Below are 26,738 nucleotides of genomic sequence, written 5' to 3' on the forward strand. Positions count from 1 at the left end.
CGATGGCATCCTTATGGTATCATCTTTGGTATCATACTAATTAATTACGAAAAAAAAACATATTAAAATGTTAACAAAAGGTACAAAACTAGTATCGACGTATAGCACACATCAATTACATATAATAGCAGAAAAATAATTATTGAATTCAATAAGAAAACGGCAAAAAGGTGGAGCGGACTGTTTATTTACCTATGAAACGTAACTACTGGCTCTTTCTTATCGCTGCTGCTTTTACTTATTATTAAGAAACGTGGAAAATTGTTGGCAGACATTTTTTCAGTCGCTAAAATGCCGACAGACAACGCGAAACAGGCATGAAATTTTAAAAATTATTAAAAAATTAAATTTGAAGAATGAAAAAAATTATATTTTTGCATGCCGATTGGTGAAATGTCATATTTATTTATTTTAAAAGCCGTATGCAAAAGGGCAGACAAAAAGATCGTGGCTCAATCAGCTGCAGACAGTTATCAAAAGCGCGATATTACTCTAGCGCTTTCAGGGAACGCTCGCCGCCTCATCCATTTAAGTATAGATAAATCATATAATATACAATTATATCATAAATATATTTTTTTATTATTTCATTAACGATATTTTTGTCTGCCCTTTCGCATACGGCTTTTTAAATTAATTAACAATAAACATGACATTCCACCAACCGACATGCATGTATGCGATGATTTCCTTTTGTCAAAATTCTATGCCTCTTTCGCGTTGTCTGCCGGCATTTCAGCCACGAGAAAAATGTCTGTCAACAATTTTACACGATTCTTAATAATAAATAAAAGCTATTTCCGCAATTATAACTCGTGTACCTTATAATATTTTTAGTGTCAAAATTTCACCCTTTCGATTGGCCGCCCCCGCTTTAAGCCCCGAGATCGCGCTGGCAGACATGACTATTTCACAATGGCTACACAAAAGGATACTTCACACAAAAAATTAGCCATGTAAAGATGATAAGGTTTTTTTATGTAGCCAGCTCTCGGTCTCTATAAAGCGACTTTTGGAAATTCATCCTCTAGGGTGGGGTACAATTAAATATAAATATTTGTATAACACTTTCGTTAATAACTGATGGTCTAAAAGCATAACATTTTGTACAAAGTTTTGCTGAGTTACGTAACCATAAAGCACTCAAAAGCGATTTTCGGAAATCCATCTAGGAGAGAATTCGGTCATTTCGGCGGAAAACATCCATTAAAGGAGAATTCGGCAATTTTGTTAAAAAAATGTAATATCTTGTCTAGAAACATGAATATTTACTTACAGGTTTTTAAAATAACGTTATTAAGCACTAAGTTGTGATTTTTGAAAATTCTGTTCTTAAGGGGTGAAAATAGGGGAGGGGTGAAACATTTATATATAAAAATTACTAATATTTTTTAAATAATATAACATTTTTCGTATTTTCGCTATTTAAATCCGTGTATTTGTTTAAGTCTGTTGTTTACGGTACTCTCCGATGGTGACAGCCAGGACGGAATTTATTTTAGAGAGGGCCGATAAAAAGTATTGTAGAATATGCTTTTTAGGGCGTGATTCTCACTATAGACTATAACCACAGTTTAAAGAATATAAAATATATATTATATATTCTTTAAACTGTGCTATAACGTCCCGGCACGTCGAGCCGCCGCGCCGCCGCCGTCTCGACATATAATAACATGTGAAGTAAATGGGAGATGGACGTTGCCACGACGGGACGGCTCCGGCGACGTTAAGGGTAGTGTGAATCTTACTCTAAGGTGTGAATATGTTCACTGCTGGCCATTTAAAAATATTTATCGTGGAGGCCGGCAGCTGCCGGCGCGGCGTGGGCGGCTCGATGTGACGGTGGCGATGGCGGGACGTAATATGATGCAAATTCATTGACAATATCATTTGGAGTTTCGAGTATAATACCTTGAACATTTATTGAATTTGGGATGCGGGACTTCCTATATATTATTGCTAATATGCTAACCCCTCTGATAAGCTGCTGAAATTAATTAACGAACAGGAGATAGAAGGCAGAAAAGGAGTTAGGAGACGCAAGCACTCGTGGCTGAAAAATATAAGAGATTGGACTGGTCTAGACTTAAGCCCTTAGCTCAAACGACTCGTGAACTTGGCAAACATTTGTTATTGGCATGTATTTCCCATGTTGTGTGAGTGGTTTACTTGTGCAATTATTTGTCACTTATCGCGTCGTCTGTGCGCCAAGCTTTCTATTATTGCTTACAAAAATGGTATATTTGCCAAGTACTTTGCACTGTTTCGAACTGCACGTATTATACAGGGTCCGGTAATATAGTGCGTCGGGCATCTGTAGCTCCTATAATAAAAAACTTAGGAATTATGTATAAGTGCAGACCTATATGCTATGTATTAGGATGTATTCCAGGAAAATATTTTAACTTCTACAGGGTGGCTCAAAAGAGTGTGAGTGGATCGGGATGATTTTTTTAAAATGGAACACCCTGTACATTACTGCATTTTTGCCTGCCTTTCAGATCACTTTACATAATCCTAAGATATGAGTAAATATATTTCTTAAAAAATTATTAAAAATACAAGAACTGTCCTAAAATCAAAACTATTAGGTATTTACTTTAAATGGTCTACGAGTATACTTACTTTGCTATAAATATCGTAATCTTAAATCAAACAGGATGTTCAAAATCCTACGCCAAACTTTCTAAAATATAAAATATTTTTTCTTCCTTTTTGTGTTTTTAACTCTAAATCACAGATAACAGAACTAATCTCTAAACTATCTAAACACAAAAAATGGCCATTTTTTAATTCTCCATCTAATAAAAAATCTCGGTTTAAGAATACGAAGAAAAATTATTTTAGAAAGTTTGACGCAGAATTTTGAACACCTTGTATGATTTAAAATTACGGTATTTATAGCAAAGTAAGTATAGACCATCTGAAGTAAATAGCCTACCCCTCAAACAAAGATGTTCCTAGATATTTTCTGTGTCAATAAATGGCTGTATCCCAGACCAGCTATTTTTGACAACATGAGAGAAATGATTGTGGCTGCTTAAGTAGAACTCTACCAGTGGCGGCTCGTCAGGGTAGGCAAGGTAGGCGGCGCCTACCCTAAAATTTTGGCAGAATTTAAGCGGTTTATTACATTAATTATTTACTATTTACTATTAATGTTGCCAATACATACAGTTCGGTATACATTCTTGTATACCGAACCGCTCTAGTATAGCAAGCTGTACCTTGCTACTCCCAAGGCGTTAAACGCTATATACGGGAGCTATTATTATCCCAGATAGCACAAAAGGAACATTTACATTCTAAGAATATTCCTCCTAAGTTCTTATAAGTATATTCTTTTTTTAATAAGTATGGCATATGAATAGTACATTCTACTACGAATGTGATTTAAAGGTATGTTATCAGCATGACCTTAGAATGTCTTCTTAAATTATGGTTTACAATAAATTTTAAGTATCTGCTATTCACGTTCTAAACATATCAATATCTGAATAAAAATACAGGAGAATAAAAATGATTTCGAAATGAAAAAATGAATACAATACATTATATTTGTATATTTTCTTACTATCAGTTACTATTAAATTTTTGTGTATTAAATAATTAGGGATTTTATATATTAGTGTATATAGATGCCCTGTAAACAAATATTCAAGCAAAAATACAGTGTTTCTTATTCTAACAAATAAATAAACCTGTAAAACTGTATAAATAAAAACGATCTTCCATTATGAAATAAAAAGATCGATTATACCAAAAGATAGTTTGATAAAACTCGATAGATTTTAATCGATTTTTTGGGTAAAAAGATCGATCTTCGACTGAAATCGATTCGAATCGTACATCCATAACATAACCTAATAAAAAAACAACAAGTGAACTATAAACCATAGAGAAATATAAAATAAAAGAGTTGTCATTTCCATAGTCAAAAGTAGGCAACACGTTTAACGAGGATCGATTGTAGCGCACCCTTGAGCCCTAACTGAACTAATCGAAATATGACAGACCTTATCGGTAAAATAGGTATCTGCATTGCCTACCACAAAAAAGGCGGGCTGTTTAAATATGAATATAAAATTTTATGTATTTTTTAAAATATTACGAAATTAAAACTGCAAAAATATAACGAAAGTTTATTTTTAAAAACGGAATATTTGAAAAGTATAAACTATTGTAGACTTTTCAAATGCTTACAGTTAAATGCTAAATTAAATTTGATAATATAAAACATATATGCTGAATTAACTTCGAGGGGTAAACTCCTGATGAATTTCTGTACACTAATGCCAAGGTAATGCCAAATAATTTAGTACTAATACCAATAATGCCACGAAAATGCCAACATCTTGTACACCACCAAAATACACCAGCGATTTACCCTTCGATTTACCTATAGTATTATAAAACGTATTTAACAACGCCACTAACAAAGCATATAAGATCGCAGGGTTTGCAATCTATGCTATTATAACAGATAAAGATTTAAATAAGATATCATCAAAAATTAATTCACCTTTAAGTTGGATTTATAAACTCAGCAGTCAGCAGTTGAAGTTCAGTTGATGTAGCAAATGTTCAACACTATTAAATGAAGGCGCAAATTTATAGTCAGTTCGTTTTACGTTCACAGAGTTCAGAGATGGGCAATGTCTTTACATATCGAACTTGCTTTCCATGATACCCTTTCCTGGATCGTGTTCAAATCACATCATCGGCTGAACAAAATATTACATGATGATGGCAAAACACAGCACAAAATATAAAGTTCAAATCATAGAGAAATATAAGGTCTCTCGTTCCTCGGGAAATAAAACTTCGTCCATAATTTCTGTACGCACAACACAAAACAAACAAAGTTTATGCTACACAAAATAATAACAAAATTCTAAAATTCAAAACAAAATTGTAAACAATTGCAAAATACAAATAATTTGCTGTCATGTCACTTGTCATTCTTGTAATGACACGTGACAGGTAGCAGGTGGCGACGCTTTGGAGCCCTAACTGAACTATGCAACATTATGGCCAAGTTAGACAACCTTTCAAACACTCTTTTATTTTAGTTACTTTATGCTATAAACCTATAAACCACCTATAAACGTAAACGTGCTTCATCCAAACTATTTTAACAATTAAAACACTGAGATAACGTAAAGATAAGTGATGCAAATAATTATTTTAAGGATAGAATCGGTAAAATAGTTCTTGTTATGTTTGTGTTTTCAGTATCTATTTTAAGGTGAGTGAATTTAAAACCATGAGACCTCGAAAAAAAATAGGTTATACTAAAAAATATTTTAAAATTCAACCAAAAAAAAGGTGCCAAAATCTTATTAAGTCAATGTTACGCAAATATGACTTCAATATTGTACATTAAACTGGATTCAGACCAAAGTGATTTTTTATTATCCTCTGTACATCATCAAAGTAGTAGGTGGTAGTAGTATCTCTGGTAGTATCATTGAAGATTTCTGTTCTGATAAGTGTAGTTCCAGTGCTGAAATTTCTTACAATATAGTATTTATATAGGTATTTCTGTAGGCTCTTCTATAATCATTTATTGTGTATTTTTTAAGAGAAAGGTATTTTTTAGAATTATTAGGTTCGAGAATTATCTAGACTTGGTGATTCAGGAGTAGCACAAAGTACAAGGAAAATGCTTTATAAGGTTCTGGGCAATGAAATTGCACAAAAATATTCTTGGGATGGGGCCAAACAGAAGAGAAGTTTGAAATCATTGTTATTGGCCAAAAGCAATTTTAGGTATTTGAACTTAAAGATATTTGGTGTTGCAAAGACTGTAATAACATATATTTTAGACTCCATGAAAGGTCAATTTCAAGAGTCCAAAAAGAAACCGAAATTATCAATATAATTAAAATATGGCTTGTAAAAACAAAGAAAGATTAAAAAATACCAAGGTAAGTTGTGCAAATTTATTTGAACAGTATAATTCTGCTGATATTATTTCAGAAGGGTAGACAAGAGAATATAGAAACATAGACATAGAAGATAATATCGATGTATATCGTTATATTAAAATATTTTTAATTAATAAACATATATTACTCAAGTTCGTCTTTATTCTTACCTATTATTTTTAACCGTTCTATTTATTAGTTAATTTTTGATTATTACACACCAAATTATTTAATTTCAGCAAATTGTTTGTAGTGTGTTCCAGATATGAATGTACTGTATAGGTATCCTATAGATTTTAAGAGATATAAAAATTGCTAAATATGAAAAAAATTGTATCTATATCTATAGTTTATAGGATATTGATACAGAGCATCCTTATACAGGACACCCAGTAGATACAGAGTTGAGGGTTGGAATCTTTGGTGTTACAACAGCAAATTAAAACACTAATTTACCACAATATACCAAAACACTTTACTTTTGAACTGGACGCTTGTTTGGTTAATCATCTTAGCGTCATCAGCAGATGATTAAAACTTAAATTTTGACCATCTGCTGATGATGCTAACATGGTTAGCGAAACGCGCGTCCTGTGCAAAAGTAAAGTGTTTTGGTGTATTGTGGTAAATTAGTGTTTTATTTTGCCTCTGTAGATAATAAAAAAATATGAAAAACATATGAAAAGCATAAATATAGAATATTAAAAACATGAATATCATATAATTGGAATATATAATTCACGTTCATAGAATATATCTTGGAATGTGAAACGCACTTCTATATCACTTGAATAGGGTGGAACGTAATCTCTGCTATTCATGTGCCATATATGTTCCCAATGAAAAAAAGGAATGTGAATAGAACATTGTTGTTCTCCAAAGTCACTTGCTTCGCATATGAAAAGAACGTAAATGTGCTATCTGGGTATTATTATGTTGCCAATACATAAAAATACTGTTAATACACGGAAGTGTGTTTTAATAATCAATATTATTTTAATATTTGTGGTCTTGTCTATTAAAATATTCACTATCGCTGGCGTACGCTGACTGTGCCGCTGCGTTAGAAAACAAAATAATTTTGACCGTTGCGTTATTGGAGTGCCTTTGTTCGGCGATTTCTGCATCGCCTACTATCAGAGTCGATGCACGACATACGGCAGTCTTCTGTCTCTATCTAACTCATCGTGCGGTAGCCACGCGACGGAAGTCGGAGTTGTATCGTATTAAGGCGGAGCTTAGGCGAAATCTCCGGTCGCCTTCGCATGAAGTCGTGGCTCGGTAGGCTTAGAAATTAAAGGGATATTCCCGATATTTCATAAGGGGACATATCACATTTCGTTAAGAGAATATTTCATATGATTCATTATCGTAGCATTTAATACTTTTAATGAAAATTCAAAAAACGTTTAAAGCAAATTGGAAATATTTTTAGGCTTGTCCGAGATTATTCAAAATGATATAACCGGTTGTATTTCAGAACACGCCACAGAAATAAAAGAATCCGAAATAAAAAAGCGCGTTATTTTATTCGGCAAGAAGACGATGCAACAGATATTACAGAAAAGTCTCAGTGTGCTATTTCAATTCGATATGTTAATAAAAGCGGCTAAGCCTATAAGAAATATCTTTGCGAATTTTATTTTATGAAATATTAGATAACATTGTTATACATTTAGAAATAAGGTTTGCAGATAGGTACTCGTAAGTCTCAATTATTTTTAATAATTGAGACAAAATAAAATAAAATTAAAATTAAAGATTAAATATTTATCTCTTGCGGATCCGAAATTTAAAGAATCCTATCAAAAAAATTTAACGCATTTAACATCTGATTTAACAAACTTGTTATATTGATACATTTCCAACGCATTTAATAGTGATTTAAGAAACAAAATATATTATTGACTAACATAAATTAATGAATAAATTGCAGGTATTAATAATAGATATGATAATTTCGATTATAAAATAATTTAAGGAGAATAATCCTGGAACTACATTTCCAGAGACTTTCAAATTGTTTCTTTTGTTTGTTACTACACCATTTACAAGTACTTGGGTTGAGAGACATTTTTCATGTTTGAAATGCTTTAAAATTTATAGTAGAGATTCCATGAAAAATAAACGTTTATCGTCACTTGCCTTACTTTCATTCTAAAAAGATCTTTTCACAGCTCTTCAACAATCTGATGATTTTACTGATACAATAATAAATAACTTTTCTTTATTAAGAGACCGACCGATCATCAATTTAATATATAAAACATAATTATTCTTTCTGTCAATACTACCAATTTTTAAGTTTGCGTAAATAAATAAAAATAAAATAAAGTTCTTTGATGTACTCCATAGTGACTCATTACGACTGTACATTATGTTAATCATTATGTCATTAAGTTGAACGCTGTTATCATGCTGTTATTTTTGCTTTAGTTTTGCCAAGGTTTTGTCCTAAATATTCTTGAGCTATGTTTTTAACCCAGAGATAACATACCCTGCTGGCAAGCGAACCTTTGGATCAGCGTTTACATGTATAGGAGCGAGTCGTTATTAGTGGCGTGCGGTAAAAATTTATACATGGGGAAGCGATTCGATAAAGTTAATAAAAAAAGTCGAAAAATATGTTTAACAGATCACATATAAACCACTACCTAGATTCATATTACTTGCTTTAAACTGACGCTAGATTCCATGCGCTTTGAAAAATACTCGCCTTCTGTCTTTATTCAGTACATCTTATTTTACTAAGCGTGTTGACCGTACTCTTCGTACACATGAAAACCGGCACCCAAGACTAGAAATGCCGACCCTTAGTATATTTACAAACTGGGTTAGGGTATTATGTAAATTAGGGGGGGGGGGCAAATAGACACAACTAAAATTTTGTCGCCTACCCAGTCACAAGGGTCACGAGCCGCCACTGAACTCTACATTATGCCCTAAAGGTATGCCTTATAATATGAACAGATCTGTTGAAAAATAAAATAATTGTATGCACTTTAATATAACACGCTGTCAATCAGAGTAGTTATTAGTACTAATATAATATAAATATTAATACTAATACGATAAGATCGAAAAGAAAACGGCGTCAGCGATGGCTATGAAATGACGATCGCTGTCATTTTATATGGGGAAATGTTATCGATCGTCATTTCCAAGCCAACTGGATGCCGTTTTTTTTCGATCATACGGTATAATATCAGAAACTAGCGTGGAATAGTCAATAACCAAAATTTGACGTCAAATAAATTATTCAATTGTTTTGAGTGCCTATTTTAAACCGACCGCCTATGTAAAAATGTAAAATAATGGATTTTTTACCTTGTTTATGAAAATAGGTATAGAGTATGTCATTGTGTAGAATCTCTAGTTTCATAAGTGATGTAAAAACCGCATCTTTGTACCTCTACTCTCCAGAGAACCTGTAAAACACACGAAAACGGGGCACCCTGTACATATGTGAAGCACTGTTATTCAAATTTGGTTATAGGTTCTAAATAATTATTTTTTCTAGAAGTTCGATGTTTACAGTAAACATGCTTATTATGAAAATATTCTACTTTTGTACTTTTTTACTTTAGTACTTTAGTAGCTAGAAAAATATATTCATCAACCTGAAAATTAAATGTTTATTGTTTTTTAACAATCAATTGTCAATCAATAATTAAAAGGAATATATGCATCGGAAGAAATTTTTGTTTGTAGGAAACTTTTATATAGACTTATATGTAGGCATGTTTATAAAAACAGTAAACGTAAACGGCCGTAGCAATATTATCAGAGCGTTTGCAAATCCGTACTTTCTTCGCGACCTTATGTTTTAATCTTCAGTTGCATCACTTGTTCTTGAAGCTATCATTCGGGGAAAGTGAAAGCCTCCACTATGGGAAACACCACCAACATCTTTTCGTTTCTCGAAGCCTATATAATATAGTACCCGTCGGCATATAATTGGTTAGTGTTTAGTTTTTCTTCGCCGTAAAGCACCCGTTCATTGGTGTTATTGGTTGCCAGACCATGATTGTCCACCTGTACCTAGTGGTTAGTGCTTTTGTGTTTTTATACTACCCTCGATATTAGTTTAAAAGTTCGAAACTTAACCCTTAACCACTATCGTGCGTAAGCTTTAACGTGATGCCACACAGACGTATGTACCATACTATCGAAAAAAACGGCTTCAAAGACGGCTGAGGAATAACAATCGATGATAATTTTAGCGAGGTCAAGCCCTAGAAGTTATTTATTTGGCCCGTACTCTATTTTTTAGTGGCGCTTACTGTCAGTTGGTTTTAAGAAGGTTGTATTTCTTATAATGAGTAAAAATGATTTTTAAATGGTGTAGTTTAAAATTCTAGAATTTTTTTTGGAAATAGATTTGTGTTTCTGGGAACGTTCTATTTTTTTTTAATCTTTCTCAGGGTGAGTCTTAAATAAGTGCACATATTTTCAGGGCTAGTAGACCTCGACAAAAGAAACGACATAATTTTCTTTTCGTTACTACCGTTTTTCAAAAAAGTCCATATAACCGCGAGTTCTTGTACTTTATTAAAAATAAAGAAAAAAAGATTTTTCGGTTAAATTTTGAGAACCACCGGGTCTTTTCTGCGAAAAAAACTTCACAGATGTGTTTCTGGGGTCGAAATATACTACCCCTAAAATACTTGCATTTATTTAAGACTCGCCCTGTATGTGCAAGTTATTTCAAAAATTATTTATGTGAAAAAATTAAAATTACGTATGTGGATGGTACAGAATGTTTAAAAAATAAAAACGCAGTTAAAAAATAAAGCAGAGTGCGGGTCCAGTAAATGACGGCTAGAGATCGACAAAATTATCATCAATTGTCATTCCGCAGCCGTCTTTGACGCCGTTTTTTATCGTGTCGTATAAATAATACATTGAACGACATTATACTAATTAAAAAATATGATATTTAAGTTTCAAAAAATAATTGCTAATAAACATTATAGCAACTTCAGAAAGAAAAGAAGCAAGAACAATAAAAAATAGCATATCACTATTTATTTAGAAGACTTATGTATCAATAGACTTTCGTACGTAACAAAAAATAATTTTTTTAATTATTGTTACTGAGTCCCGAAAGCACCGGGAATTTGAGTGCTGAGTTCCGGAAGTACCGGAAGTTAACCCTAGCGGGAATATGTTTGAGTTTAGATTCTTTTTTCTACAAAGAGACTATAGAATTTTTGCTTTTATTGTTTACTGTAACACCAACATAGACAAAAATTTCGATCATGAAATACAATATGATCGAAAAAACCGGCGCCAGATGAATGCGGCAATGGCTTTGAAATGAAGATCGTTGTCATTTCATATGTAGGTACCGTATGATCGAATAAAAACGCCGTCAGCGATGGCTATGAAATGACAATCGATGACATTTTCCATATAAATTTACATATAAAATGACAGCGATCTTAATTTCATAGCCATCTCTAATCTCATCGATCGTCATTTCCAAGCCAACTGGACGCCGTTTTTTTCGATCATACGGTATAAATAGTACACCATTTAAAACTATACTTTTAAATTATTGTTATAGTTATTTATGTATCAAGGGAATTATACGGGTGTTAAGTACCGAGGACAAAATTTCTGTCCCGAGGGCCTATGGCCCGACGGACAATAATTGCCCGAGGTTATTAACACTTTATAATTCGAATGGTACATAGATAATTTTATATTTTACTGAATTTAGTATATTTTGTCCCATTTTAAAACGACACAAATATGGCATTTATTAATCTTCCGGTATATTTTGTTACGCTGGTGGTAGGAATACTTTGTTGCTAGATTACTATTGTATCAAATGACCTGTATATAATATGACGGTTGTTGTCAATCGAGTTCACTTTTTTAACAAGAAAACGCCTTTCGCACGCATTCGGCACATGTTTGGGTACATTTCCATTAAAATGGAGGAAACATTGAAAAAGCTGAAGAAGCACGACAAGCATTACTTCCATCTAAAAGTAAATCCATTTACCAAAAGGAATATTAAAAAATACCTTCAGTGGCTGGCACAGAAAATTATTTTAATAAATAAATTATTAGAGTAGTTATAGATAATGTTCATTTTATATTATTATTCAAAATCTTTATTGCATTTCATGATTGTTACCTATAAAAGGTTGGAGAGGGAATTATGCATTATGGTATCATAATTCTCGTGAATAATGTCTCAAGGGAGTTATGATTCTATTTATGATTAGCGTAACCAAGACGATATAAGCTTATATTAATACAGTAAGAATTAAAATACATAATCATATATCAATAAATAATAATTACATTATTAGTGTCCGTCGTTGATTTTATGCAATTTGATGAAAATTACAGCTCATATTTAGATAAGATTGGATTGACGGAACGACAAACGACACATTACGAATGTATATAAACCCACACTTACTGTTTCATCTAAATCATATAAATGACTCAATCATAGAACTAATTTGCGTTGTTTGTATCGGTGGTAGAAATAGAAATTTTTTTCGCCATCATTAAACAAAGTTACCTACCGTTTTTTCTTGTTTACCGCCTAATAAATAAAGCTAGTTGAAAAAGAAAGTTGTTTACTGTAAATGTTTATAAGAACATATGTGTTAAAAATTATTGCGCTCGTTAGAAAATAAATAGAAACAACTTCCGTTTCGAGTTTGTATTTGGATTTGCAATTTGACAGGGCAGGAATTTTTTTATTAGCATTGGGATTAGGTTTAAAAATATATATTAGCATATAATTTCTTTCTTAATATAATAACGTACTTTTCCAAAAATTTCTTTTTCAGAATTAAAGTTATATAATAAATGATTATGAATATATATTTATTTAGTTATTAATACTTCTGACACAATCAAAACAAATTTAATAATATTAGCATTATGTAAAGTGGTCAGAAAGGAAGCTAAAAATGCAATAATATACAAGGTGTTTCATATTAAATAAGCCATTCCGATCTATTTACACTTTTTTGAGCCATGCTGTAGTTTAAAATATTTTGCTGAAATACATGTTAAGACGTTTAACCTGTTACTTCAAAATACTTCAAAAGCAACTTTTCCGAAGTTTACCATGACTATCATTGGCATCCTAATTATTACATATTAATACATCTGGTATATTATTATATTCTCGTATATTATCGTTATCAGAATAAATTAATCGTTTCTATTATAAAAATAAGGTAGTTAAGGGCTTATTATTGTTTCTTATTTATTATATTTTTGCTAAATATCTTCCAGTTTGAAAAAAATACCAACATATGCGGTTTTAGCTGTAATTGTTAGCTTTTATTCCTCTTTTCTATCAGCTAAAATTACATATGCTATCGAGTTTAATTTTTTTGAAAAATAGCGGAATATTTGTTATAAGACAGCACCCCCTAGCGTGTACTGTTAAATCTTATATTATATCATTATTATTGTTTATAACATATAACATAGAGTAAGGAATACACTTTTAAACGAGCCCCAGTTTGTTAGATTCCGATTACCCAGTTAGGAGTTATTAAAAATATTTAAATAAAAACACATCTCATCACACATCATATTCCCCCACCACTTTATTTTGTGAGATCCGACAAAATTGTTCAAACAAAAAAAGAAATTTACTTAAGATTATGACGCTATTATTTATAGTACCCCTTACCTAGGCAAAATTTTGTTAAAATTTAATTTTCTTATTTGCCATAGCAGTTGGGCCCTCTAGTGGCCATTCTACAAACTTGAAAATAATATCCAGCAATTTCTCATGACCTCTTTAGTTATAAATAATTTTTTTCAGCAGACTATACGGCTAATACATACCAAGACACAACCGAAACCTATTCTTAGAGGAACACCCGGTATAATATTAAATTAATTTAATCATTATTTTTTTTAATTATACTTAATGTTATTAAATATCTCCTGCCTTTCTCTAACTAAACATGATATTTCACCACTGAAAGCTCACAATTGTGGCAAACTGCTAAGTTTGCATAACTAAATTGATATTGTATTATATAGTTATTTAGTTAGATCGATCTTTTGATAAACAAAAAATATATGTAAAATTTTCCATTCACGTTTTATTTTACGCTAATATGTAATGTTATGTCTGACTTGATGATTCAAGCTCAAGTTCATAGGTAGAAAAGAGAAAGTGTCGCTATACTGGGCGTTTAATGAACTTGCCATTAACATGTTACTCCCATTTACGGATCAATATCAAATATATTGCATATACAGGAATATTGATATGTAAATTTAATTTTTTATTTTATTTTTTTATTATGATTTTCTGGATCTTTTGTAGCTTATTCCTTTGACATTAAGTATCGCCACAATCAGACTATTTATCTATTTATTTCCTTCTGTCAGAAAAGAGTTTAAGACTTTATAAAGTGTATTTATAAAAATAAATCTCGTATTTTCGTACTTGTTTATATATAATCAAGAGGTCATCCCTAATCAAGGGGGGGTAATATCTAATAATTGATATTAATAATATACCGTAGTTTCTTCTTCCAGTGCTACACTCTGTACAGAGCGTAGGGTACCTCTCGCATACAGGCCCGTTCCTGGGGTATCTGGCGCCTACGTGCAGCATTCTTTGGTGCGCCCTTTTTATATTTAAATTAATTATATATTTTAATCTTATTCTCAAAAATTTAAAGAATTTATATTTTGCGACAAACGAGCAATATGTAATTGGAAATGTAAAAAAAGACTATCCTAATTAAAGTATAAAAACATTTATTAAATAAATAAAGCAAACAAAACCACAAATATTTAGTAACAAAAATAGTACCCTAAAGGAAAAAACTGACCCATTTTATAAGAAATACATAAAAACAATAAACTAAAATTCGGAAATAATACACGTGTACTGATTTCTTTCGAAAATCGACAACTATGAAACTATGATCCCTTCCCCGACACAAACAATACATTGTGAGACAGGAAATTGTAGAGAGAAACAAGCCCTATAAGATAGGATACAACATTTTAATGAACTGTGCTTTCCATAAAATGAATAAAATGAAAAATAAATAGATGAGATCAATGTGTTGCCGACAGATTGCCCTAGACTTGTTTATTTGGTGAGGCCAACGCAAAAAAGACGCTAAGCAAACTTTATCCTATGATGGTTTAAGTATTAGTTTATTGGCAAGAAAGCGTATCGGTTTTTTGTTACAAAGTACTCATTGACCCTTTGATTTTGCGCCCCCAAAATGTTGCGCCTACGTGCGTGCACGCACTGCACGCTCGCCAGGGAACGGCCCTGCTCGCATATACCGTATGATCGAAAAAAAAACGGCGTCCAGGTGACTTAGAAATGAACATCGATGTAAATAAATTCCCCATATACAATGACAGCGATCTTCATTTCATAGCGGTCGTTGACGTTGTTTTTTTTTCGATCAAATGGTACTTGTGATCAATGTTTCACAAGTACACGTATAATAAAATATATCCTATGATTGAAAGAAAACAGCGCCAAAGTTGGCTTGAAATGACGATCGATGACATACTGAATTTTTAACAATGTGTCACTATATGACATGGCCTGATATACCGTGCTGGCAACTGTTACTTTTGGGTCGGCATTTACATGTGTGGAAGTAAATCGCATAGGAATCTTATTAAGTCGGAGTGAGAGAAATGCGACGGACCGACGCGACGCGCGACGGTGTGCTGTTGTGGCGTTGCCGATACGCAATCAAGTAAAGTAAAATCACGATCGCAAACCGCTTATTTTTAAAAGACTTTTCTTTCAAGAGATAACGAGATAAAATCATTAGACATGTTTCTGAGCATCTGAAATGGAATTATAAGGATATCGTTAGGGTGGCATTTTTTTATAATGAGAAAGCGGCAGTAATCGCGATAATTTAAAAACTCAACTTTCTAACACATAACAGGCCATAACTCAAGAACCACTTTAGATATTGAAACTTTTTTTATTTTCAAGATCCGATATTTTACAATATGTTTACATAAGAAAAATTCGATAAGGTTGTTTTTTCCATTCAAAAATTTTAAACAATCCATCCATTTACTTTTAGAGCATAGCAATTTTCAGCAATCGTGTAATTTTTTTATTGATAAAGATTTTCAAATACTGTCTACAAAGAAAATACAGCAGAAATATTAACAAAGTTCGTGAAAAAACTACAATCTATTATTTCTAATAGATTTCGAGATATCGATTTTTGAATTCAGAGTTCTAATAGCGCGACCACTATCGAACACCCACTCAATTCCACTTATTTTTACCAAAAATGCAAGTGTTTCTAGCTTGCACTTAAAAAAATTCAAGCTATAGGGAAAATTACAACGACTCGTTAATAAATAAACAAATCAAGTATCACGAGACGTAATTAAATCGTGAAGCTGAACGCATGACGTACACCTTTTCCTAGAACTTTAAGTACTGACAGAGGCACAGACAGAGGTAAGAGGTATTGATTGGGTCTACCGGTCAACTGCGACAAATCTGCTATATCCCCTTCCACGTCTCTTAGCGATGTGCACAGTTTCTCGGTTTATTTCATACGTTTGGCAACGTGTTTACTGTCCTCTCTTTGTTCAGTACATTATAAACGCATTGTACTCTTCTTACATACGGAAATCTCGACCCAAGACTAACCGTTGCCAGCCCTTAGTATTAATGTTTTACATCACTTGATTGGTTAAAATCAATGAAAATATACCCTTTAAAACTAAATCTTAAATAACTTAAAAACCATTTATTTTAAGTATAGGAACATGTATAATATACAATCAAAAAGTAACGAGCTCAAAAACCATTTTACTAGTGAAATAAAAAAGTGGGTTTTCATTTCTTGAAAAAAAAATGAATTATGATAATTTTTAATCGCTCAATTCCATGACAGCTACGGACAATATTGTATGACATTCGAAAATTTAAATTTTGGAACTAAATTTGACGTTTAGATTATACAATTTTTTTCGACAGGCAGTTTTTATCGTCCACAAATTTTAAATATTTTTTTCTCAAAAACGGTTAATGTTAGATATACATAGAGTGTTTAATATTAAAATTCATAATATATCGCAGAGAATTTAAGTATGTAATAAAAAATAGGGGTACCCATTTAAAACAAGAGAGTTGCTGTCAACTTCCGGTATTTTCGGAAGTGCCGTTTGCCGCTTGGTATATATCTACAATATTTCTCAATGGGTGTATACCGCATGCCTTCTGGGTATATGCCAGGTATACGTGCGTCTCAAAAGTGACTCACCCCTATAACTTTTTTATTTTTTTAGTTAAAAAACGAGATTTGGTATGTTAGTATATGACATAAAGTAGGATTGATTGATGTATTCAATTGTTTTCGGTCACTTCCGGTTTCACCGGAAATGACTACAACTTTTGATTTTTAAATGACACCCCCGGTATTTTGTTACTTTATTCGATAGACAATGTCACTCTGAATAGAATGACATGTCATATGTCAACTTTTGACATTTTCGCATATGGCTTATTTGAAATTATAACTTGCGGTTCGTAACGAAAATTTGACTTGAAATACCAAGTGTGTGGTATCAAATTATTCGTAAAAAAATGTTTTTTCCAAATATGCTAACGAGCCACTCTCGTTCCATTTGAAAAAATTGAGATATGATTAAAAATACGATTTAAGCATTTTCTAACTGGCCAGGACAAGACACTAAAATAATTAGACGATCAAATCTATTTTTCCAAGGCTCCTTGATGAAGAATTAGTGTTTTTAACATAGCCATGGCACTCTAGATTGAATTTTAAAATACAATTTTTGATTAATTGAGAATGTCAAAAGTTGACATATGATATGTCATTCTATTCAGAATGTCATTTTCTATCGAATAAAGTAAAAAATACCGAGGGTGCCATTTATTAAAAATCAAAAGTTGTAGTCATTTCCGGTGAAACAGGAAGTGACCAAAAACAATTGAATACACCAATCAATCCTAATTTATGTCATATACTAACATACCAAATCTCGTTTATTTATCTAAAAAAATAAAAAAGTTATAGGGGTGAGCCACTTTTGAGACGCACCCGGTATACCCAAATGTTAATTACCTACCCGCCGGTAGGTGGTCACTATACCCTTGGGTATAAAAATAATTTTCCCTTCCTTACGCAACTGTAACACATGATAAAATCAAGGTGACTTTCCAATTTCTGTTTGAAACACTCCCTTAACCAAATTCTGCAGCGAATGAAAGTGAAACTAACATTAGTATTGTAAATTTCGTCATATTCCTTATCCGTTTAGCTGTTATAATAAGAATTACGATTAGAGAATTCATATTACCTACTGTTATATCAAAAAATATTTAAATAATTTGTTACCGAAAATATATTACTTAATTAAAATTTATTAGTGGAAGCAACGGTGGAAGTTTAATATAAAAATTGTAATCAGGATTGATAGAATCTGTAATAAAATAACTGATTTAACATAACCGATTACCCTAATTAATATTTAATAAAGAAAGATGAGCTTAAAAAATTAAACTAAATAAATATTTTTAAAAGGTTTCTAATACAGAGTGGTCCGAATGTATTCGGGAAACTTCGGCAGAATACTCAGATAAGACAAAAAGATACAGATAAAAATAAGTAAAGAAGTTCGTATAAATGTATATCCTAAAATGTTTCGTTTCGGAGATAGAGGGTGTAGAAGTTTCATTTCTGTCGTTATTATTATGAAAACACGAAGATTTTATTATTAAACTTTAATGATTAACTTGAAAAATACATTAATAAATTGGCAACAAGCCATCAACTTAACGCCATGTTTTTACTACTCTACTGAATAATTAACCAACTACATCATCACGTGACCTCATGTCTGTCATAAATAAAAATATTAATTTCAGATCATGTAGCGCCATCTAACCAAAGTTGTTGCAAAATAATCTTATTGTACTGTGTAGTAAACTGTAATTTAGGATGAAATCTGTTTTCTCCAACAATTTCATTTCTACATCTACATATTTTTTTAAATTTTTAACTGTTCACACCTGCCTACTGAGTGAAAAAATATACACATACAAATTGCTACGAATAACCGATCTCGCGATATTTGGAATATAAATTATCAATACGTCATCATTGACATCACTGACAAAAAATAAACATGTTGACTTTTGTGACTGAAATGATTAGATTGACTTATTATATTAATCTTTATATTAATTAATGTTTTAGGTTACACTACTGGTAACTACGCAATGTACATGGACATATGGAAAAGCCATAGACCAGAGCGAAGCTACAGAAAATAAGACATCTGCTCAGTAAGTTCTCTTAAGTATATATTATCTGTTTTTCGTATCAAAATAAAAAAAATATATGTAAAAATAAATAAATAAAATTTCTTCTTATAATATATAATATATTATTTACATATAAAAAAAACTAAACTGTATATTATATACAATTTTTGTATGATTATTGTGATTTATTTTTAACATGACACCGTTAATAATATTATAGTTACCTATTCATAGAAAAGGTTGGCCCATTAGTACGAGAAAGTCCAATTCATCGTTGTTAATAAAGATAGGAAAAAAAGTTTTGTAGTGTTGATTAAGAATGTTGCATGGTTTATAAAGGTGCATATCCTAAAATTATTTTGTTGGTGTCCCAAAAAACTTAATTAACTTTATTAATAGTTACCTATGTATATTCTCCTGACCAAGTATAACAGAATAAGTCCGTGAAGGAAAACTTACATTATCTTAAACTACACTACTCGTGAAATAAGTCAAAGTAAGCCAAAGTCGAATGGTGAAGAAGGTTCTGTCGAGTTTCCTCGGTTAATGAAAATAAGCCGAGACGAGGCAGAGTTAAGCGAAGAAATTCAATATATTCCTCGACCTTCGACCTTGATCTACTTCAAGTTATTTGCAAATAGTGTAGAGGCTGTACAGGGTATTTTTATGGCTATTACAATATTTATAATGCTCTGGGTATTTCGTCACTTGCACTGTAAGAAAATCTACAAAATAAAATAGTTATTTTCTTGTAAACACCGCTGCATTAATCCAGTGGAGATCCACTTGTCAGACGGTGTTTTACTAATCAAACCAATTTGCCTAATGGACAAAAATGCTTTTCGTTTCTGGAAGTATATCTCTTCCCGTCGTCGGAAGCAAAAAAAACACAAAGAACAAAGAAACTCTATTTAAAATATCTATATAAAACTATTCAAGAAGACTTTAGTTTTTTTTCAACAGATACGTCTATTAAAAACCGTTGACGTTCATAATAATATAATGCTATATCTATTTTTTTTAATGTATGACTCTAGGTATTATTTCTTTTTGAGATGCAAAATTAAACAAAACGTATATTTTTATATTTAAAGTGTTCCTAAATTTTTAACGTTTTAGCAGATATTAGTGGTATTATGCCATATGTGTGGCTTTGACAAAAATTTAATAATAATATACTAATCATTATAAATATTTAATAAATTATTATTATACATTCTAGAATAATTGGTAAGAGAGTAGGATATGACTATCCAGTTCCTGCCGTTGGCTTGACAGAACCGCACGACGCTGGAATTAGTTCTTCTGGTGGAGGCACATTTGGTGGCGATATTTCCAGTCATGTTTCCATCGAAACACTTAATATTCAAAACATAGGTCAGTTTACTTTATAAGTCTAATAATATCTATAGAATTTCGTGGCAGCTTCAAATTGTTGCGAATACCGCATGTTATCTTTTAAACTGCATTTTAATATTGTATAAGTTTATTTTTAAAATGTCCATATCAAACTAGACTGCGGTAATTTTACCACTTTTTAGCGGAGCAGCGGAGCAGCGGAGCTCTTATGGGATATCACTTATTTGTTGTCAGTCTGGCTGTTAAGACCCTTTATTATCTGGGGAACGCGTCGTAGAGGTATCGAAGTATCCAGTTGAAATTAAAACCGTATACTCAGGTCTACAGCTGTGCAAAAATCAAATTGTTCAATCAATTTGACGTAAAAAAAAGATTCGGCCGTTTATGCCGTAAAAAACATATATTTCGACACTCTCTAGGTAATCAAAATTTATAGGGTATAATATTTCCGTATAAGTCAATTGGAAGTACTGGGAATCTTAATTCCTTTGTCCAGATGATGCCGACAAAAGTGCCGACTAAGACAGTGCAAAAATTAAGAGTCCCAATCTATTCAAATTGACGTCAGAAAAACTATACTTACAAACTCAGTTTGTCGCGCACTCAGCAATGAGCTACTTACTTGACAGTCTTGACACTTACCGTTATATTTTGGACAATTAATACAATATCTTTATAAATTATAGCCTATGATTTATAGATAGATAGACACATAGGCTATAATTTATAAAGATATTGTATTAATTGTCCAAAATATAACGATAAGTGTCAAGACTGTCAAGTAAGTAGCTCATTGCTGAGTGCGCGACAAACTGAGTTTGTAGTTATTCTGATGTATAAGCTATATTATTGTAAAGTTTCATTCATTAAAAACCCTAACTAACACAAACGCAACTTAACACGCAAACTACTGAACAGTTTGCGTGAAAAAGTAACAAACATATCTATACATATAAATCAGAGATATAAACTTTCGCGTTTATAATATTAGTAAGGATATTATTTGACCCGATTCGCAAGTATGTCTGCATTGGATAATATTATCTGTTACACTATAACCCCTAACTTGTACATTTATAGTCCTTAGTAAGTTTAGCAAATGTCTTATTATAAACGAATAACGTCTAAAAAAGTTAAACTACAATATTGTTCTAGGGGATGACACATCGGGATATGGTGGAAGTGGAGTTGTTGAAAGTCAACACGTTGCGGACATTGAACATCAACATGTCATTGAGGATCACCACGATGTTCACCATGATATCCACCACTACGATCATCACGATCATCACGATCATCATGATCATCATGATCATCATGACCATCATGACCATCACGATCCTGGATATTGGAAAAAGAAGGTAACTTGGAAAAAAGGTTGGAAAAAGATATGGAAACCAGCCCAAAAGAAGATATGGAAACCTCAATGGAAAAAATATTGGAAACCTATTTGGGTACCAACCCAGAAACCTGCTTGGAAAGAAATCCAAGTTCCAGACTGGAAAAAGATATGGAAACCAATATGGAAACCTATTCAAGTTCCAGCATGGAAAGAAATTCAGGTTCCTGATTGGAGGAAAATTTGGAAGCCAATTTGGAAACACATCCAAGTTCCAGCTTGGAAGGAAATTCAAGTTCCTGATTGGAAAAAAATTTGGAAACCAGTATGGAAAGAAATTTCCGTTCCAGCATGGAAAGATATTCAAGTACCAGCATGGAAAAAATATTGGTACCCCGTGTGGGTTAAAGAAGGAATTCATGGTGAACATTATTTAGGGAAAGATCACGATGGAAGTGAATACACTGCACATGATATTTGGAAAAAGAAAATCGTATGGAAAGCTGCATGGAAGAAGTATTGGAAACCAGCTAAAAAGCAAATATGGGTTAAAGATAAGAAATTAGAATGGAAGGAAGCTTGGAAACAAATTTGGAGAACCGAAAAGAAACAAATTTGGGTCTCTGATAAGAAATTAGCTTGGAAGGAAGCATGGAAACAAATATGGCGAACGGAAAAGAAACAAATTTGGGTCTCTGATAAGAAACTCGTTTGGAAAGAGGCTTGGAAACAAATATGGAGAACTGAAAAGAAGCAAATCTGGATTCCTGACAAAAAACTGGAATGGAAGGAAGCTTGGAAACAAATATGGATACCGGATTACAAACAAATTTGGGTTCCTGGTTGGAAGGAAATTTGGAAACCAGTTATTATTCAAGAATGGTTCCCGACCCCAGACCACCATGACCATCATGACCATCACGAACACCATGGTTGGGATAGATCAGATGCAAATGTAACAAAAACTGAAGTGTAACATTTTAAGTTATAATACATATTAAGTTAACAAAACCAAATATACTAATTCCATTGAATTAGAAAACGGATTTCTCTAAATGGAATAGGCATGAGTGTAATACATGGAAATCATCATGGAAAAGAAATACACTTAACACGTTGTGTACCAAGGTGTGTAAATATTAAGAGTGTAATAAAAAAACTAAATGCGTGCCATAAATAAAAATTTTGATACAAAAAAATCAAGGAACTTAATAATAAATAAGAATGTATAATTAAATTATATTATTCTAATGTCATTGGAAAGTACTGTGATGTTATATTAAAATATTCTCGTAATTTTAATATTACATCATATACCCTATGATAAAAAAAATAAAATAGAAGATAACAAAATTAGCTTGGAAATGACGATCGATGACATTCATGTATTATAATTTAACATATAAATTACGAGCAATCTTCATTTGCAAGCTAACTTCCACGCCATTTTTTTTTGGAGCGTATGATATATACATACAGCATATAAAGAACAACTTAAGATAAATTATAAGGTATCTTAATATTTATTTGTATTTTTTTACGGTAATTTTAACGCTTACCACAGCTTAATTCAGTATCCAGCTATCGAACTTCTCGTATTTTGAAGAGTCCTCGACTAGGACTGTTCCAAAAACCGGTACGCCCGCCGGATTAAAACCGGTGTTGGGCTGACACCTGTTGCCAAATATGGGCTACCCGGTGTTGATCTCGACACCTGGGATATAAATTATTATGAATATGTAATTGTTTTAAATGTTATTTGTTTGTTTTTATCTAGATGTGTTGTCTTGTTGTTTAGTAATAAATAAATTATTTAAAAACTGTATTCTATTAATTTTTAATCTAGTATGTAAGTTCTCACGTAGTTAGTTTTATAACTTTTATGTCTCAATATTAAGAACCCGTCCTGTACAGGAAATACTGCAACCTATATAAGGCCTATTCCTATTGCCCTTATTTTTAACCCCAAAGTTAATCCCCTTTCTATCTCTGCAACATAACATATATATATATATATATATATATATATATATATATATATATATATATATATATATATATATATATATATATATATATATATATATGCTCTGCACATACAGTCCCTTATCCCATATAGGTTATGCAGGTCCTTGAGTGTCCCAATGTTCCGTGGACATAACATTATTACATATTTTTGGAACCAAATTAAGTTTATTAGACACAATTTACCTCTATACAAAAGTGCTTCCTTGGTCTGTTAGAGGACTTAGTTTCACTTCACAAAAATAAACACTTTTTTAAAGTGAAAACTCTTTACGCGCAATAGGAGTAAAAATCGAAGGCCGTGACACACGAGTTCGCGAGAGGAAAAGTGGTCACGATCTTGAAGCGTAGTAACTCGCGCTAGTAGCCTGAAACTTGGAATGCAGATCTTTTTTCATCATATTTTGACAACGTTTCGTGCACTATGAAACCCCATAGTTCATCAATGATCAAATCAAAAAATCGTCCGATTTAAATGAAATTTATTAGCCCCCAATTAGCTCAGAGCCGATACATCGTTTTACATGGGTGACCTTCAACAAATTAGAGACAAGCTGCAATTTTGCATGGAGCTTCATTTTGTAGATCTTTAAACATCCTGAAATCCCAGCGATGAACCGTTGAGCCCGTCACCCCAAAACCACCCCTAAAAGGGGTAAAAATGGCCCTTTTTTACTTTTTCTTCAATAACTCTAAAACTACGAATTTTAAGAAAAAAAGTCAAGAGTGAAAAATTGAAGAGAAGAAAATTTCCTACTACACAGGTAAAGAACCAAAATTTTTAGAGTTTCAGTGGCGCAGGTGCAAATTCTTTAATTTAGGAGGATTGGTTTTAATAACCCACCATTCTGTGTTTAACTTCAAATGAAAGCATTTTTCAGATAAATCTCGAAACCAAAAAATTTATTAGGATACAAGTTCTTATAAAAACGATCTTTTAATAAAGATAAGTTACCAGTGGCGGAGATATTTTTTTAATTGTGCATTTTTTACATTTTAAAAACATTGAATCAGAAAAATGGCAGTTTTACAAATAATTTCAAATGAAATAGGTATATTGAAGAATTTACACGTTTAATAACAAAATAAGAAAAACCTTAGCTCAAAAATAGGATAACTTATCTTAAGGATAATCCTCATTCGTTTCCACATTTGTTGGGTTCATACATGTAATGCCATTGCATTGACCACATGCCATAGTGCAGGAGAGTCCCATTCGCTTGCATTTACATGCTTTTTTACAACCTCCCGAAGAGCAATTGCAAAATGTTTTCTCTAAAACCCATGTAGGAGCAATGGGCTAGTCTGAATGTATTGGATTCATCTCTCGATTTTTCAGATTCCAACCCCAATCTTGCGGTGATAAATTGTTATTTAACCAAGCCTGTACCCTGCAATATTTTCAGATCTGTTTTGATACCAAAGGCAGATTTCTTGTCAAACAACACGAACAAAAGCAACTTCATTCGTGCGCTCGGAAAAGTATTGTTGGAAAATGGAATCAATGTGCGCATTCAGGGAACACAGCGGCTGACCGACCGCTGAGTATTTTACTCAGCGGCTGACTGTTTTTGCGTGTAAAAAGAGACCGTTTAGGGAAACCGCTTACTCAGCCACTCAGCCGCTGACCGTCCCTGAACGCGCCCAATGTTAAATTCGCTGATGACTGATGATGATGCCGATACTCTTATTGTAACTACAGCGGTCGCAATAAGTGACAATTTACCAGAAGGGACCGTAGCAGTAGTTAGCGAAGATACGGACATTAGAGTGTTACTGATTCATTATTGCCACAAGAGACTGTTTATGATTCCTCCGGGAAAGGTGTCAAAACCAAATAAAATAATCGACATATCAGCCTTACAACAAAAATTGGGGGATCTGAAGAATGTGATTCTTAGTGTCCACGCTATATCTGGTTGTGACACAACGTCTGCTGTGTTCAATAAAGGGAAGATTAATCTAGTGAACACCGTCCAGAAGAAAAAGTTGTTTGAGCTATTAAAAGAATTTTATAATCCCGAGGCTACAAAGGAGAAGTTAGAAGAAGTTACATCTCAGTTTTTTATAGCAGCATATGTTAAAAACTCGACAAAAAAAGTAGGTTTGGATAGTGCCAGATACATGCTTTATCAACAGTACGTAGCTAAGCGAAGTCTCTTAATACCAACTTCAAGTTGGCATCATTACCACCTACCTCCAATAGTGCGAAATATCATGGACTTAGAGTTTTTCATCAGGTAAGTTAAATTTATGTTGCATTCAAATGTTAAACTAAATTCTCATTTTTAACTTACAGGTACAGGCTTGGTTAAATAACAATTTACCACCGCAAGATTGGGGTTAGAAAATGAAAAGTCGAGAGATGAATCCAATACATTCAGACCAGCCCATTACTCCTATACATGGGTTTTAGAGAAAAATTTTTGCAATTGCTCTTCGGGAGGGTGTAAAAAAGCATGTACATGCAAGCGAATGGGACTCACCTGCTCTATGGCATGTGGAAATGAATGAGGACTATCCTTAAGATAAGTTATCCTATTTTTGAGCTAAGGTTTTTCTTATTTTGTTATTAAACGTGTAAATTCTTCAATATACCTATTTCATTTGAAATTATTTGTAAAACAGCAATTTTTTCTTATTCAATGTTCTTAAAACGTAAAAAACGCACATATAAAAAAATTATCTCGGCCACTGGTAACTTATTACCTTTATTAAAAAGATCGTTTTTATAGGAACTTGTATCCTAATAAATTTTTTGGTCTCGAGATTTATCTCA

The 26,738-nt window shown here is 32.3% G+C and overlaps 2 protein-coding genes and 1 long non-coding RNA gene across 3 annotated transcripts; all 3 read left to right on the forward strand.

Annotated features, from left to right (window-relative positions):
* The first annotated feature begins 5,455 nt into the window (after window positions 1–5,455).
* On the forward strand, window positions 5,456–5,856 carry LOC115887364. The gene is made up of 3 exons (XR_004051059.1): window positions 5,456–5,538; window positions 5,603–5,772; window positions 5,829–5,856. It is a non-coding gene; the product is annotated as an uncharacterized LOC115887364 (long non-coding RNA).
* Window positions 5,857–9,883: 4,027 nt separating this feature from the next.
* LOC115887361 lies at window positions 9,884–23,267 on the forward strand. Its single transcript, XM_030906781.1, has 4 exons — window positions 9,884–9,977; window positions 19,169–19,257; window positions 20,459–20,613; window positions 21,751–23,267. The coding sequence occupies exons 1-4, from the start codon at window positions 9,954–9,956 to the stop codon at window positions 22,908–22,910; spliced, it is 1,428 nt and encodes a 475-aa protein (XP_030762641.1). The 5' UTR covers window positions 9,884–9,953; the 3' UTR covers window positions 22,911–23,267.
* Window positions 23,268–25,621: 2,354 nt separating this feature from the next.
* LOC115887293 lies at window positions 25,622–26,274 on the forward strand. Its single transcript, XM_030906684.1, has 2 exons — window positions 25,622–26,199; window positions 26,259–26,274. The coding sequence occupies exons 1-2, from the start codon at window positions 25,622–25,624 to the stop codon at window positions 26,272–26,274; spliced, it is 594 nt and encodes a 197-aa protein (XP_030762544.1).
* The last annotated feature ends 464 nt before the right edge of the window (window positions 26,275–26,738 follow it).

This window comes from Sitophilus oryzae, unplaced genomic scaffold (assembly GCF_002938485.1).
Source record: "Sitophilus oryzae breed Bouriz unplaced genomic scaffold, Soryzae_2.0 scaffold_562_pilon_pilon, whole genome shotgun sequence".
Classification (NCBI taxonomy): domain Eukaryota; kingdom Metazoa; phylum Arthropoda; class Insecta; order Coleoptera; family Curculionidae; genus Sitophilus; species Sitophilus oryzae.